At 39.4% G+C, this 15,282-nt stretch overlaps 1 protein-coding gene across 8 annotated transcripts in view; it reads right to left on the bottom strand.

Annotated features, from left to right (window-relative positions):
- The window catches only part of MPDZ (multiple PDZ domain crumbs cell polarity complex component), a 3,829,210-nt gene that overhangs the window by 2,181,392 nt on the left and 1,632,536 nt on the right, over nucleotides 1-15,282 (bottom strand). For all 8 annotated transcript variants that reach the window (XM_044061234.1, XM_044061239.1, XM_044061240.1 and 5 more), the window contains one exon: nucleotides 10,351-10,512. In XM_044061234.1, the coding sequence (XP_043917169.1) occupies nucleotides 10,351-10,512 (162 nt within the window). The remainder of the gene's footprint in view (nucleotides 1-10,350; nucleotides 10,513-15,282) is intronic.

Below are 15,282 nucleotides of genomic sequence, written 5' to 3'. Positions count from 1 at the left end.
TCCAGCGAGGTACGTCTCAAGTTATTCACCCCAACATGTACTATGACAGTCATAACAGTAATTACTGTTGAGTGACTTGAGTGTGTGCATGATTTGGTGGATCCTAGCACCTGACAGGCAGCTGACCATGACCTTCTCCTTGTCCAACCTGGTGAGGGGAACATTTGTATGTCTCACTATGGAGTCACCTATGACTAGGACATTGGTTTTGAGGTGTTTTGTGATATGGGCTTATTTCCTGAGACACTAGTGTGTGTGTGTGTGTGTGTGTGTGTGTGTGTTATGTGTAGTGGATTCTACTTGCTCTGCAGTGTGTGCAAGTGATTTGCACTTGGGAGGTCTCTGATCTTTTGGAAGGCTTCTAAAGAGTACCTCTGTGTATATCGGTTTGTGTGTTGTGACCTTGTTTTGTGTGAGAGATGATGTGTGTGCTGACAACCTGTTTGATGTCCGGTTTGTTGTTACTTGACAGAACTGATTCCAAAATCATAGTGTAATTACACCCCTCACATATTGTATTTGTTTGTTTTAGGAGCAAATGATTGTCAGTATACATGAGGCAATTACTACATTGCCTCAGGATGCCATATCAATCAGGCTAGCTGGAGAAATGGCTGGAAACTGACCGTACATTATAGCAGGTTTTTATAGTAACTACTATTGGGGAGTGGGTAGTTTGACCAAATTTTGCTATAAGATTAACAAAGAGGCTTATTCTATTGAAGGCTAGGGGTAAAAACCTCTGGTTACAATTGTCCACACCCACACATCTTTGTTGACTGATGTTCAGGCTTCTGGGCAAAGAGACAGTGCCCCCCAACTGCCTCCAAACTGCAGCAGTTGGACAACTGTTCAGGACCACTGGTAAGGCCTCTCAGAGAAAGGTCCCCAGAAGCCATGGTTCTGCAGGCCTCCCCTACCACAACAGTAATGTCTGCCATGAGAGTATCCCCTACCATTTTGGAGAGATCTCTCTCCAGAAGTATCCTGAGAAAAATATTGAGATTTGTCGAACCACATATTTTAGCTCCTTTCTGGTTTCTAGAGAAGGTTCTTTGGGGGTAGAAACATGAATGCCCACAGCAAACAAAAAGTGTTTTCCCATCCCTGCTGACTTCTGCAAAGTGGCCTTTACCTTAGGGCTGAATAGAGTTGAGCCATCAAATGCAGCATTGACAAAAAAAATCTTAAGAGGCCTTCGCAAAATCAGACAAACACATCCAGGCATGTCTCCTTACTGTAATGCCTGCACATGAGGCTCTCAAAACACCCTCTGTTGAGTCAGGCTCTCAAAACACCCTTTGTTGAGTCAGAAATCAATCACACAGAGACATTCATCAGAGATTGAAGGCTAGCCAGTTGTGAATCCAAAGTCTTTTTGTCCTTTGCATACATGGACCCAGAGAGGGACTTGGTGAGTTCCCCTGTTATGTGGATGACCAGATTAACTCCCCTTGGTGAGCTCTTTCTTGGTGGCTGCCACTACTACCATGACATCCACTGCCATCAACTGTTGGGTCCTTGCTCCAGTAAGCAGTCTTTGGTGCTGTGAGGTATTTATTTGGTTTCCAAGGCATACATTATGTGACACTCAGTTTCTTCAATGCCTGGCGAGAGATCAGATCCACCATCTCATCAGCAGGGGGGACCACACAGGAAGTAGCTGAGCTGACTCAAAAGTTTCAATAAAAAGGGATTCATCTTGAGGGGCTTCAGAAGACCAACCTCACTTCTGTCTCAGAAGTTTGAAGATCTCCCTGAAAATGACATCCTCAAGTAGTGATCTGGTGAATGTCTCTATATCACCAAATTCCATGTCTTCTGCCAGTGACTCCTGGGGGTAGTCAATGTGCCTCCTCCTGCACTTATGCTTCATAGGAGTCTCCTCAGGGAGATGTTCTGGGGAGGACTTGGAAGACTGGGGGGTTGTCCTCAATGAGGACTATCTCAAGGCCTGCATGAGCCAGATGTCTCAATGGAATAGATTGACCAGGATCAGGACCAGGACCCAGGAGACCCAACTGAGGAGTGGGTAGAGCCATGAGGGAAAGAGATGTCTGGCCTCCAGCACAGAAGAAAGCTCTTTCCACTGCTTCAAAAGTAGAAGCCTAGGAGAATTGAGGTATACCACTGCACTGGGATGAGCAATGGGCCCAACTGGGCCCCACCGTGAGACCAAGGCCAGAGCAGAGCTATCCAACACTATCTGGCTAAAAAAGAAGCTGGAATCACTGAATCAATCAAAGATGATGCCAGAATCAAGACCATAACTTCAGATCTGACTTTGACAGCCCAGAAAATCTCAGGTCCAAAGACAGCCCCAAAGCTGAAGGATGGATTGCGAAAGGAAAAGTCAAAGGCAAGGGAAAAGGTCGAAAGCTCACATTCTGATGGGAGGGGGAGCCAGAACAACTCTCAACTGGATTTTGGTTCTGAGGAACTTCCTCATTATTCAATCCATAACAGCTTCTGTGAGATGTCTGGCATATCTTAAGGAGGAGGATGAGGCCAGAAGTCCAAAGGATTTCTGTCTGGAACAATGATTTAGAAGATTCACCAGGTGCTAGACCCTTGAGAACCAACTTATTAAAGAGCTCAATGACAGCTTAGTGCCCAAATGCCATGCAGAATGAGCAGTCTTCTTCAAGGTGGGCAGCCCCTAAACAATATATTCACTTAAGGTGTGTATCTGAATTAGGTATTTTGTGGCTACAAGCCATACATTTTTAAACCCATTCGGCTTGTCACACATAACTAAAAAGACAACCCCAAGCACACAAAGCCACAAGAAATATAAAAGGAACAGAAAATGGAGCTGCCAACAATGGTAGTGGAGAAGTACCCTAATACTAGGTAATAATAATGATAATAATAATAACAATAACACCAACAATGGTAAGAAAAAAAAATACTACAAAAACTACTACCAACAGAAAAATTTTAAAGGCGTCAAGAGTGTGACAGAGAGAGAGAGTGAGAGAGATTCATGGTAAAGATATTTTTTTTTTTTGGTAAGGGGAGTAAACAAATGAATAAAAGCTAAGTTAATATACAAGATACAGTTGTAAAATAGGAAACAATCTTAATATTCAGACACCCTTAGCAGTGAATCATGTCTGTCCTAAACAAGTGGCAAATGTGATCTGAGGTGATGTTGGGGACAGGAGGGGATTATGGGTAAGGAAAGGAGCCTGAGACATGGATCCTAAAGTCTTGTAAAGGCAGCCAAACTTGGATTTGAGGCCAGATCTATAACCCATTCATTGAAGAATGGATAGAAAAGCCATCATCAGCACTGAAGGAACATCTGAAGTTGTCAGAAGACAGGAAATCAGTGGCCAAGTGGGGAAGACGAGATATGATGTGCAGTCGGGGGGGGGGACTTGAAATCCTCATTGTTAGGTTAATATCTTAAAGATCAGAATAAGAAAATACAGCTTAAAGGATGAACAATGAACATGGGCAGAAGTGGGGTGCAGGTGTTGAGATCTTCACCAGGTTTCAAGCAGTTGTATGGTCAGCTGTATTAAGTAGCATAAGGATATTATTTAAAGACCGGAAGAACATGGTTCAGCAGATGACATTCAGTGTGGTCTGCATGCATCAACTGGGGAAGGGAAAAGCAATGAAAGAAGTAAATCATACAGAAGAAGTAAAGACAGGAGGACTGGTTGGTTTTCCAACTGATTTATTGGTGGGGCAGAATTATCTGGAGACTGATGGAGATTATGAATGAAATCACATACAGAGGGTATTGCCAGAGTCTATGCAGTAGGCTGCAGTTATAGCTCATTTCAAAGAGAATGGGAGCCTGGAGGATCTGGCAAATTTTCAGACAAATTTGTTGTGTAACAGTGTTCTGAATTATTTGAAAGTGTGTTGGCAGCAAGAACAGATGGTGTTCTCCCTAGGGGTTGTCAATTTATTAAGGACCAATCATCCAGATGGAAGTTTTTCCTGAATTTATCATTATCTGGTATGTACCTCTCAAGACATCTGCAACAACTGGAAAGGCCTCAGAAATACCTCACTAAAAGAATCACAGGCCTAAAGCAGATGCCCTACGCTGACCGACTTAGAAAACTCCAGCTATACTCTGTCGCATATCGTCTACTCAGAGGCGATCTCTGCTTAACATACAAGGCCATGTCAAACCCAGAGCTGTTGGACATGCTACACTTAAAGAAATCCCAATCCCTCAGAGCTACACGCTCCAGGGATCTAAACCTTGTCATCACAATAAACAAAACATGCTGGAGGGATAGGTTCCTGACCCAGAGACTCCCCAGACTCTGGAATAGATTGCCCATACATGTCAAGCAGAGTGCCTCTTTGGACCTCTTCAAGAGGAACCTTGACAATTGGATGGGAGAAAGGAAATTCACCCCAGGGATCATGTCAGTCGCCCTGCTAGACAGGGGTCCAGGAAAGTAAATAATGTGGGAAGAAATAGCCAGGGAATTGTTATGGCTAGGCTTGTATAGACCCTAGGGCTGATAGCCTAGTACCAACCTATGAACCTATGAATCTGCAGAAGGTAATTGGTGAGGCACATTACTCCTGACATTCAGAAGGCCTTCCACACTTGGCATTTTCTGTTTGAAAATTACATCAGGTGACTGAAAATGGATGATTACTGCAGACATCAAAGTATTCAGACCCATGAATTACTACTAAAGTGAATAATGGTTTGTTGGTAGTGTGGCAGTATTTGGGAGATGTGGCATGGGTGTCATTTCCCCCCAGTTTTACTGCATACTATTATACAGAAATTGGCACAAAGTTTTGGAGGGTCAGGAAGTAATGACAGGTTAGAATAGTATTAATACGTCTGTGGATGATTGCATACTTTTATTGGAAGATGACAGGTTGTCACTTGGGGCACTAGAGATTTTTTACTAGTTTTGGGAGGATGCAGAGTTGAGATTTCACCCTAAAAATCTACTAAGGTTAGTATCAAGGATCGTAATATAAATTAATAGGTGCTACTAAATTGGGGGGGGGGGGTACTTGTGTTTATACATACCTTGTGCTGACTATGGAGAAAAAAGTGTGAAGAACTGAAGGAGAAAGTAGGTAGTTTACTGAATAGATGATTAGGGTGAATTCATATTTTGGGAGGCAATACTGAGGTCATACAAGCAATACCTCAAGCATTCATGTTTATTTATTTTGGTGATGTATCATGCCCCCATTAGTTCCATGATAAAAGGTGTGTGACTTACAGGTGGCATATGACTGACATTTATGACAAAGCAAGAGGAGGATGACAGGTAAAAGATGTCTGCAGAGACTGACAATAGAAGAGGATTGTGGTATGCCAGACTTTCAACAGTAAGAGGTTGAAATAAAAAGGTCTCAAAGAATTAGGGTATAGGCAAATAGACAGTTAAGATGGTAGTGTTGGAAGTGTCTATGATGGGGGATGGATGTTGACTGGATTGAGTGGATAGACAGAAGTATGGCTAGATTTATTTTATCATGTATACGTGGAAGAATTGGGAAAAACTCAAATTGAGAAGTAGATTGAAGGTGAGACTAGATACAAATTTGGGGATGGATGGATAGTGCAGAAGTGGGAATGGAAAGGTTGCAAGGTGACTACATTTTTTCCAGAGGTGAAAGATACTTTTTAGAGAAATTGTTAATTCATGGGAGGAAGGTAATAATACACAGGATTATGATCAGCCTCTAATCATAACTACCTTAATATGTGTTCTAGACATGGATGCAGAGAAATTCATCTCCAAAGGTTTACCATGGCATCCACATTGAGAATGCATAAAGCTGGATATATCTGGGGACCTCCTCATAGTTCTTTGTAGTGCATGGAGCTTGATCTGCTTTGTATACCATTAGTTACAGAACTGAGTACACTTTTACTTTCATGTCGCTCCAAGGTATACCACATCCTAATCATTTCTTTCCACTGCTCTAGTCATTGTAATACTGTCAGTGTCCACATTTTCCTTATTTCATTTCCTTTAAAATGTCGCAAAATAATCATATACAAACATCATGGAACAGCATTCAGAAAGCTAGGGCATACAAAAATAAAGCCCTCTCTCTATGCCACCAAATTCTATAAACCACTGTAGCAAACCTACTAAACATTCCACATAAAGGAAAATGATCCCTATTGTTCTGTATGAAGTCCTGTGTGTGGCATGGCTATCACAATTCTATTGAAAACTCCAGAATGACAGCACCTTAAGGTCAGAGATTCATCATGCCTTGCTCTCAAACCTACCTCACCAATACTAACTTAACCATAATGCACCCAGCCAAAAACAGCAGCTACCACCATTCATCTACCAAACTCTGTATCTCCACTCTGCCTCAGGCTGATCCAATCACAAATTCCCTCTTCTCCATCAAACTTCTCCATTTCCCCTATGCTATCCTACTATTTGTGATGACGGTAAGTAAACTGGCAGAAAAAAATGCAAGCAAAGTATTGGGAAAAGAAGAAGATGGCACAGACCATACAGTCAAGTCAACTGAAAATGGCAGTCTGCTATAGGAGAGGTTCTGGAGATACAGGCAGAAAAAGATGGTGTCAGTGAAGCAGGATATCAACATCCCTGCTGCAGAATGGTCATTTCCTACATACAAAGTAAAGAAGGGAAAGCATCCTGACAGAAGTGCTGGCTCAGGAAGAATTTGTCCAGCTGTTGCAAAAAAGCATCAGAGAAAATGACAATCTAAACTAAATCCTAACCACCTTGGGTAAAGTCCACAACATGAAAGGGAGAGCTCCATATGCCATAATAGTTTATATTATGGGTCACCCAAAGCACAGAGATCAGAGTACAAAAAGTGCAGTGTGGGAGTACTGAAAGGTGAGCAACAAACAGCCAGGAATGGAGGTACATAAGGGACTACAACCATGGGCTGAATCTAAGAAGGTAAAAAACATGTGAATAAGAAATAACATTCTGAAATGTATGCGTGACATTTTGCCCCCCCCCAAAAAAAAAAAAAAAAGTAAAACTCAAAAGGAGACTGAATTAGCTGGGAAGGGTATGCCAAGTGAGGCTAAGGAACAAATATAAAGCATTCAAACCCCAGAAAATAAGATACAGACTGGTATTACTAGGATTTAAGAGAATTCATATGGGATGGTAAGAAAACAGGTGTGAAACTGGAAAAAGTAATTTTACCTAGAGAGAAGGGCAGATTAGCCCTACCTGATCTAAAATGTTATTCTAAAGCCATCCAGATAAGACTCATACATACACATATATTGGAAATGGAAAGTTATTCTCTCAAATGGAAAATTATAATACACAGCAAGGGTATGTGTCAGAGGATAGGGAGCAGTTATCACAAAAAGTAGGTTACACATTTATCTTATTGCATAAATTACTTGTCTGAAAAAGCAACTATTCTTTTGAAGACAGCTTTCAGTATTCATGGGGAAGGGAATATGTTGCACAGAAATGAAAACCTCTTTAGCATACAATATGCAATATTTTGTATGAAATACAGTTTACAAACTGAATAGGTTAGGTAGTACTGTTTTGCAATTCTTCAGAGCAGTACTTGAAATATGCCTTTGTTGACATCTGGGCATTACTGTTATACTGTTTTTGTCCATCTAATGTTTAGTGTTTCCATTTTTTGATAAAGAAATGTGACCCCACAATCAAAAGTCATTGCTGGAGGCCTGACTGTAATTGCTTATTTTTTCTGAGATTTGCATTTCTAATTATCTGTCTATACTTCTGATAACAGAAAAGTAGCTAGTTTGTTTGGTACTCTGGAACATGCTTCCATTTGGTACCTGCCTAATCTCACAACTTCAAGAGAAAAAAAAAGTTGCAATGTTTTTGAAAGGGAAAAATATGGACAACCACAACAGTGACAAAGACTGCTAACTAAACTTGTTACAATTAAACTGACTGACCTTCCAGCTGTTTTTCAACATTCTACAAATTGCACATATTAACAATGACATTTCAATACAAAACTAAGCACTGTAAGCACTCACTGATAGTATAACCAACCCGTCACCCCTCTACCCCACTCAGATTACAGGCAAAGACATCTGAAAGCATCCACAGGTGTGCACACTGTGATAAGTATGCCTTATAGTGTCTAGGTAATTAAATTTCTACACCCAAGCTCAAAAGAATATTTTCCTTAGTAAAAAAAATACTTTGCACCTCCAACACTTCTGGCACAGTACCGTGTAGAGAATTTTTACAATCTATCAACTTGCAGCATCCCCAAAAAACATGTTCTCAGGGTACCCCTTTCTCTTTCCCTCACATCACCAGCAATTGCTGTATAAATTCTATGAAGTCTACTTGGGGAACAAAAATACCCATGCAAACACTTCAGTGAAAAAATCCTGAACCTTCTAGATTTTGCTGCACACTTATGTGCCATGCAAATATCTTCCCACTGCTTCTTTGTATATTGCTTTTCTATTCTCATTTCCCAGTCTCTTCTAACCTGCTCTGATTGTTATGTTTACCATGCATTGTTTTATATGCCCTACTAAGTGTCCCTTTTTTACCACAGCTTCTGTTCTAGACTCAACTGTAAGCTCAGCCAAAGCTGCTCTTTCATTTAACACCCCCATCTCTTTTTGCCTAAACTCTGTTATCAGTACCTCGAAGGAAAGACGGTCTCCAACCATCAGTCAGAACTTCTGCTTGGCTTCACCCCACTCTATGACATTTCCCTCCCTACTTTTTTGCTCCCAGTACCTTTGTACCTTTGCTAATCAATTCCAGCTCCCTCTTGCCTACTTTCAGTCATCCCTTTTGGTAAAAATGTATTTTCTCCATTCCCATGTTGGTTTACTTCTAAAACTATTTTCTGCTACTTTGCACATATAACATTCTTAATGGCATATGGGTATCCAAAAGTCTACTCTCTCATTTTGTGAAGCACCCCCTCCATTTTGACATAATTTCTTTCCATCTTTATTTAAAGTCTTCTGCTCAAGCTATGTAAACTGTGCAACTGTAAAGTATCCCTTCAAATCTTGTAATCGTAAAACATCTTGTTCTGTGCGGAGAAGCAACTTATTCCTCTTAACTCCTGCTGTCTTTCCCTCCCAAATAAATTTCTTCAATTCTTTACTAATTGTGGTTCGTAGCTTCTCATCTGGTTGATAAAAATATGACTTATATACAATTCCAAAGGGACTAAAAACATTTTCACTGCTTGTATCTTACTATCCATATCATCATCAAAAATTTCCAACTTCTCACTTTTTGCATTATTTTTTGTTTAGTCTCTTCCCACATATTCTTCCATCTTGATTACTGTCTCTGACCCTTCATATATCTTCCCAATTAACCCTATTACTCTATGAGGAAACAGAAATACAGCAATTGCCCTATTTATAAAAACCCAGCTAACTCTATCAAATGTCTTCTCTTTTTTAAGACCTACCTGCAGTAATGGGATCTTCTTGCACTCAACTTCCCTTTGTATCATAATCACTCTGTTAATGATGCTGAATGTTTGTCTTGCATCCACAAAATCACACTAACCCATATACATCCATTTTGGCAACACCAGGCATTCTTTTAGCTACTGTAGACCTAAATACTTTATAATCAATGTTCACAATTGAAACTGGTCTATATGAAGGCAGATTCAAATCGTTTTTTAATATTTTAGTTTAGATATTTTTAAGAAAAACGTGGACATTTAATAAAAGTATGTAAGTCAATCACATTAACAAATAGTTACAACTGCTGCCTTTGTAGATAATTGAAACACTATCTGTCACAGGGGTCAAAAATGTCCCAAGACAGTTTCAAGGAAAACTTCTCATAAAATTACATTCCAGCACTGATCCTTTGCTCCAGTGCCATGAAGCCCCCCCCCCCCATATAACCCATCATTCAGCAAAAGGTTTAAGCATACCTGCAGCACTGACATGACTTTCACCAGGAAATTCTGACTATCCATAATGCAGTGTAAGGTAAAGCATGCTTAATTTCATTATATCATTTTTACCAATGAATTATGACTGACTGCTCTTGCAGAACTTCCAGAATTCATTTAGCTGGATAAGCACCCAATGGGAACACTTTTTTCTTGCAATACACTTTAAACTAGGTCAGGAATTTTAATCAGCAATTTTGCTCTACCCTTGGAATTATCAGGAACCCCCACTATACTACAAAATCCAATATGTGAGGGGACAGTACACATCTAAATGTACATCCTTCTATGATTTTTGCTTCAGAAAGTCTCACTTTTTATATATGGTAAAATACAGATACAATAATATTGCATTATATTTATTTTTAATTAAAATCCTGCAACAGTTAAAAATGCATATGAAAAGCAAAACTACCACAGTAAAAAGACACCACTTACCTTTGGTGTTGACGAGGGAAGAGAAAGTCTGTAAATTAGGTCCTCACTGCAGGTACTACCATGCAAAGCTAAAATAGAAGCCTGGAAGGTATCATCAGTTTCTGAAGAAAACTGAGAATTAAATAGTGTATCATCCATTAGCTCTGGGTCATTTGAATCCACCTTTAAAGAGAAAATAAGGCAGACTGAGGCACAAAAATCTAGGAAGCAAGCACAAGCAGAATATTTTCTACTAACAAAAAACATCCCCTTACAACCTGCACAAAGTTCAACTTTGTGTAAGAACCGCATCTGTGTTTGGATGGTAGCCTATTCCTCTTAATTAAGCACAAAGGGCCTCCTGCTATGATGGAAATAACATTAAAGTCATCATTTCTTTGCAGCATCATCACTGAATTATGTTATCAGTATTTCCATTAAGCAAAAATGCACTCATAACAGCTGCTAATGAGTTAAGCACATGCAAACAAAAGCTGTGATGTATCATAGAGATACATGTTTGAGACCAGGGATCACTGTTACAGTAAGTGTCAGAAAATATGATATTTACCAGGCAGACTTCACTGCAGTCAAACACTCGCAGACTTTCAAAAATGCCCCACTGAGATGGTGGTCTCCTTATGTCATGGATATCCAGACTGGCACACAGGAAGGAACAACAGGGAAGCCCTTATTATCTTTGGTTCTTTTGCATAAGAACCAAAATTAAGCTAATACCAACAAGTGTGACTGCGGTATGTGGAAATAAGCGGGTCAGTCTTATCACTTTGGGCTCTGAAGTAACACCCCCAATGAGGAAGTTTTAGTAAAGAGATCTTGTGATATTTATGGGCTCTACTAGACTTCCCATAGTCTGCTAGAGTGTAAAATCTTTTAAATTAAACTTTACCATCTGCTATTATAGTAAGACTCGGCTCGCTGTACTATGTTCTTCGTTGAGATCACTGTTACAATAGTAAGAACAGTATTCAAAAAGCATGGCAAGAGTACTACATGAGTTTTTGCCTTGACATCAGTCTGATGAAGGTGGAGCTAGAAGGCACAGTAAGACATCAGCAGCAAAGCATTCTCTAATTCTGGAAGATGCATCCAATACATAACATTTGTAAAATGTGTCCTGTACTAAACATCCATGAAAAAAGCACCAGACAATGATGCTGCACTAATAAAGTGACCACATGATTCAGAGATTTGCCATGGTGCTAATAACACAATATAATGCAAAACTGAGTCAAGAACAAAAGTTGCTGCACTTTCAAGATGACTGCACACTGACTAGTTTATTAATTTCAGCTCTCCCGCTGTGAAAACTGAAACTCATTAAATAGACTAAATAAACTAAAAAATCAGTTTTTTTAGATACATTTTAGTTACCAGCTACTAAATGCACTGCATGGATGCCAGCAAAGAAGAAAATTAGAGAACATGAAAGAAAATCACCCACAATAGGTGAGGAGAAAACAAAAACACTGGCTGGGAAGAATCCTGCAGCTGTTCAGCAAAAATTAGTTCAAGCTCCAGCTTTGTACAAAACATGACCTTCCAGTAATCTAGACGAAAAAATAAGTCAAATTTGCTCATAGCTGATTAAAATAAATGAAACACTGAAGGAGTACATCAACTCAAATAACAAAAGTTAGAACAAATGCACCAAAATGTGGAAAATAGTCCTTTTGTAACCAACAACAACAAAATCCATAAAACAGCAAAGGACTAAGAACACGGCTAATAACTTTTAGCCGTGTTCTTAGACCTTTGCTGTTTTTTGGATTTTGTCCAATAACAAAAGGCTGGAAAAATAGAAGCTTTAATCCGATAAAACTGCAAAAATCAGAAGTCAAAATGAAGAAAAGGCTGGCTGAGCATGAGACTACATAACAAGAGATATTTCAAAACATGGTAGAATTAGAGGACAGAGGAAGAAGGGAAAACTTGAGATTTTCTGCTATACCAAAAAAACTTGAAGGAACAGACTTTTTACGAAAGCACAAATAAGCAATATTTGGTATTCCATAGCCAGAGTTGTGAATTGAAAGGGTACATTTTATGTATGCTCCAAACCTCGTCATGAGAAAGCAACCCAGACCTTTAATAGTAAAAATGCAATTCTATCAGCAGAAAGAGTTGATTCTGACAAAACTGTGGCAGAAGGACAAAGTACTAAAAGTGGGAGACAGTAAAGTGTTTGTGGAAAATGATTACTTATGGTACACCGCTCGTGAGTAAATTTATTCCAGCAATCTAGAAATCTTGAGAAGCACGTGAGAGATTCAAGCTGCACTATCCAGATATTTTCAGACTATTTTTCTGGAGGGTCAAAATCATTTTTGACACAGAACTTGCAAAGGGGGAAATACAAAAGTCTGTCCAACAAAAAGTTAGTTATAAAACAGAAGGATATTATGCTTCTTATTCTTCTTATAATAAAGTCCATAGACACTACACCAGTGAAACCTTTTTCCAATGTTCCAAAAGAAAATGCTTTAGAGACAGAAAAGAGCACAAAGGTTGCTAGAAGAATCAGTATGTTGGAAATGAACCAGAGACTACATTTGGGAGATGGACAGTAAGAAAACTTGCTACTCAGAAATTGATGAATAACTGTGGAATTACAAAGTATTAATTAGATTTGAGAAACATGATGGAACAGACCTGGAAATACTGGACTTTTTTGACTTTGTTAAATTTGTAGGGGACTCTAAAGCATGTGCCCTACATCATATGTCATTAATGTTTGGAAGAACATTTAGAAGGATAAGAGGAAGGGAAGAGTTAACTGTAAATAAAACAAACCTATGTTATCAACAGTATTTCTATAATACATGACATATACTGCATGCTATAAAGTACAGTTTTTTCACTTATTTTTGTGTGTAATACAGATACTAAAGTACAACGGTGCCTGTACATTTTCCTTCTTTTCTTTCTTTCTTGTTCAGTTTTAAGAAATATAGGCACTGCAGTGAAAAAAACAACAGAAGAAAGCCTGGACAAAATAGCTTGATATAACGAAAAATTAATATACTATTTCGTACTTTTGCATAGAGAAAAGACTGGATTAGGGTTCTTAGCTTGATCTAATAACACGTTTTAAGGGAAAACAAAAGGAACAATGAATATAATGAAATGTTTTCCTCTAGCAAATAAATGTTCACAGTACAATATGAAAAGCTTGTAGTGGAAAGAAACTATGTATCTGATTCTCATATTTCTATAGAGGCAATCTGATAAGAGGGCAATAAAAACAGAATACTTCTTTCTTTCAATGGGTAGGAGACAATATTTTCTGTATCTGGTAGAAGAATAAAAATAAAACAAAAACAGACAGCACTTGCTGGAAGTAGAAGCATAGGGCTGTGTCACTCACCTTTATATGGATAACATTCATTAAGGTTAATTCAAGCCTGTGATTGTGACTATCAGTATGGAACAACTGTACCTATTAGAAGGGTTAAGCTTGATTATTTGAAGACATACATAGTTTGTGTGTGTTCGTATTATGTTAATAGGTTATTAGGGTATGTCTGTTTTTTTTGTTTTTTATTTATTTATTTATTTATTTTTAGGGTTTTCATTAAACAAAGTCACGTAAGATGTGACACAGATTCAAATTAATATGACAATAAACAACTGTATAAAATACTAACCTGCCAAATATTAGTGTATGTATGTAACACAAATGCTGAAACAAGACACTTTTAATAAAAGCTGTTACAGGTAACAGGTGGGAATAATAACTTATGACCACGATGATAACACTTTCCATGTTATTTTTAACTCATTCTCTGTAATACAGATCTGGAAGTTTGCACTGCAACTTGCAATAGACAGAACCTAAGCTTTTTTGATAGAATCAAATGATTCCCTCTCATTTCTAGCAAATGTTCATACATCTGGAACTCTAGAAGTTACTGAAAAATCTAAATGGCAAGCTCTTATGTACAAAAAAGAAGTTATGTACTCACCATAATGTTCCATCTGAGTAGTTGTACTTCATTTGTCTTCAACGTGTGGGAGTACAGATCTGTATCAGATTCGAGCCGGCAACTATTGCTAGCATTAGCTCTGAGCTCCAGACTCCTCCCTTTACCCATAATACACCTCCACTCCCTTCCATCCCAAGATCTCATTTGCAGCGATTTGCTTTACATTGTGTCTTCTGAGCTCCAGCTAGCAGTGGATTATTTAACTTTCTGTGAGTGGAAAATTTTCCTTTTTCGTCAGATTAGGTTAGTATAGGTACCCTTTCTCACCTCCCATCACTTTGGCGTTGAGTGTTAGTGTTGTTAGCTAGTTGGAGTAGTTTGTTCTGTGGTGCCCCTCCCCCTTCAGTGTTGTTCTATAGACTAGTGTGGTAAGTGGGTGGGTGGGTGTGTGTGTGATTTCTTAGAAAGCATTTGCCCGTCTTTTTCAAGGCTTTCTTTCTAAACTAGAATGGCTGAAAAGCTTATCTTCAAGCGCTGCACAGAATGTGGCCATAAGCTATCCCCAGCGGATGGCCCCACACTGTGTGTTTTGTGCTTGAGTGTGGTCCACCTTAGTGTGGATTTGTGCGGGCTTCAACCCCTGCGCCTTAAAGGATAGGATGGCCAAGTTGGCCCTCAAAGGTCTTCTTCCTCCTACCCACTCTATTTCCTCGTCTTCGGCTTCAGTCACAGCGGCTGCTGTGACTGCCTCTCCCGCCTCTCTTCCTTTGGCTTCTCCTCCCTCCCTCCCAGGGTGGGACTCAAACTCCTGTATCTAAGCCTGTGGCAGTGGAGCAGAAGAGAGGTAGAGAAAGGGAGAGAGAGTTGAAGACGAGGGAAAAGAGGAAGAGGTCCCCGGACCTCGCTTCACCCAGCAAAACTCCACGGACCCGTGACTCCCCTCGGCTCTGATCTCCGAGGTTCTCCCCAGAGCCAGAGGAGGCATGTCCAATCTCTCGGGCCTCAG

This window comes from Protopterus annectens, chromosome 2.part0 (assembly GCF_019279795.1).
Source record: "Protopterus annectens isolate FY-2018-M chromosome 2.part0, PAN1.0, whole genome shotgun sequence".
NCBI classification, from domain to species: Eukaryota; Metazoa; Chordata; order Ceratodontiformes; family Protopteridae; genus Protopterus; species Protopterus annectens.
Note: the sequence above shows the minus strand (reverse complement) of the source record. Positions and strands in the feature narration are given on the sequence as shown.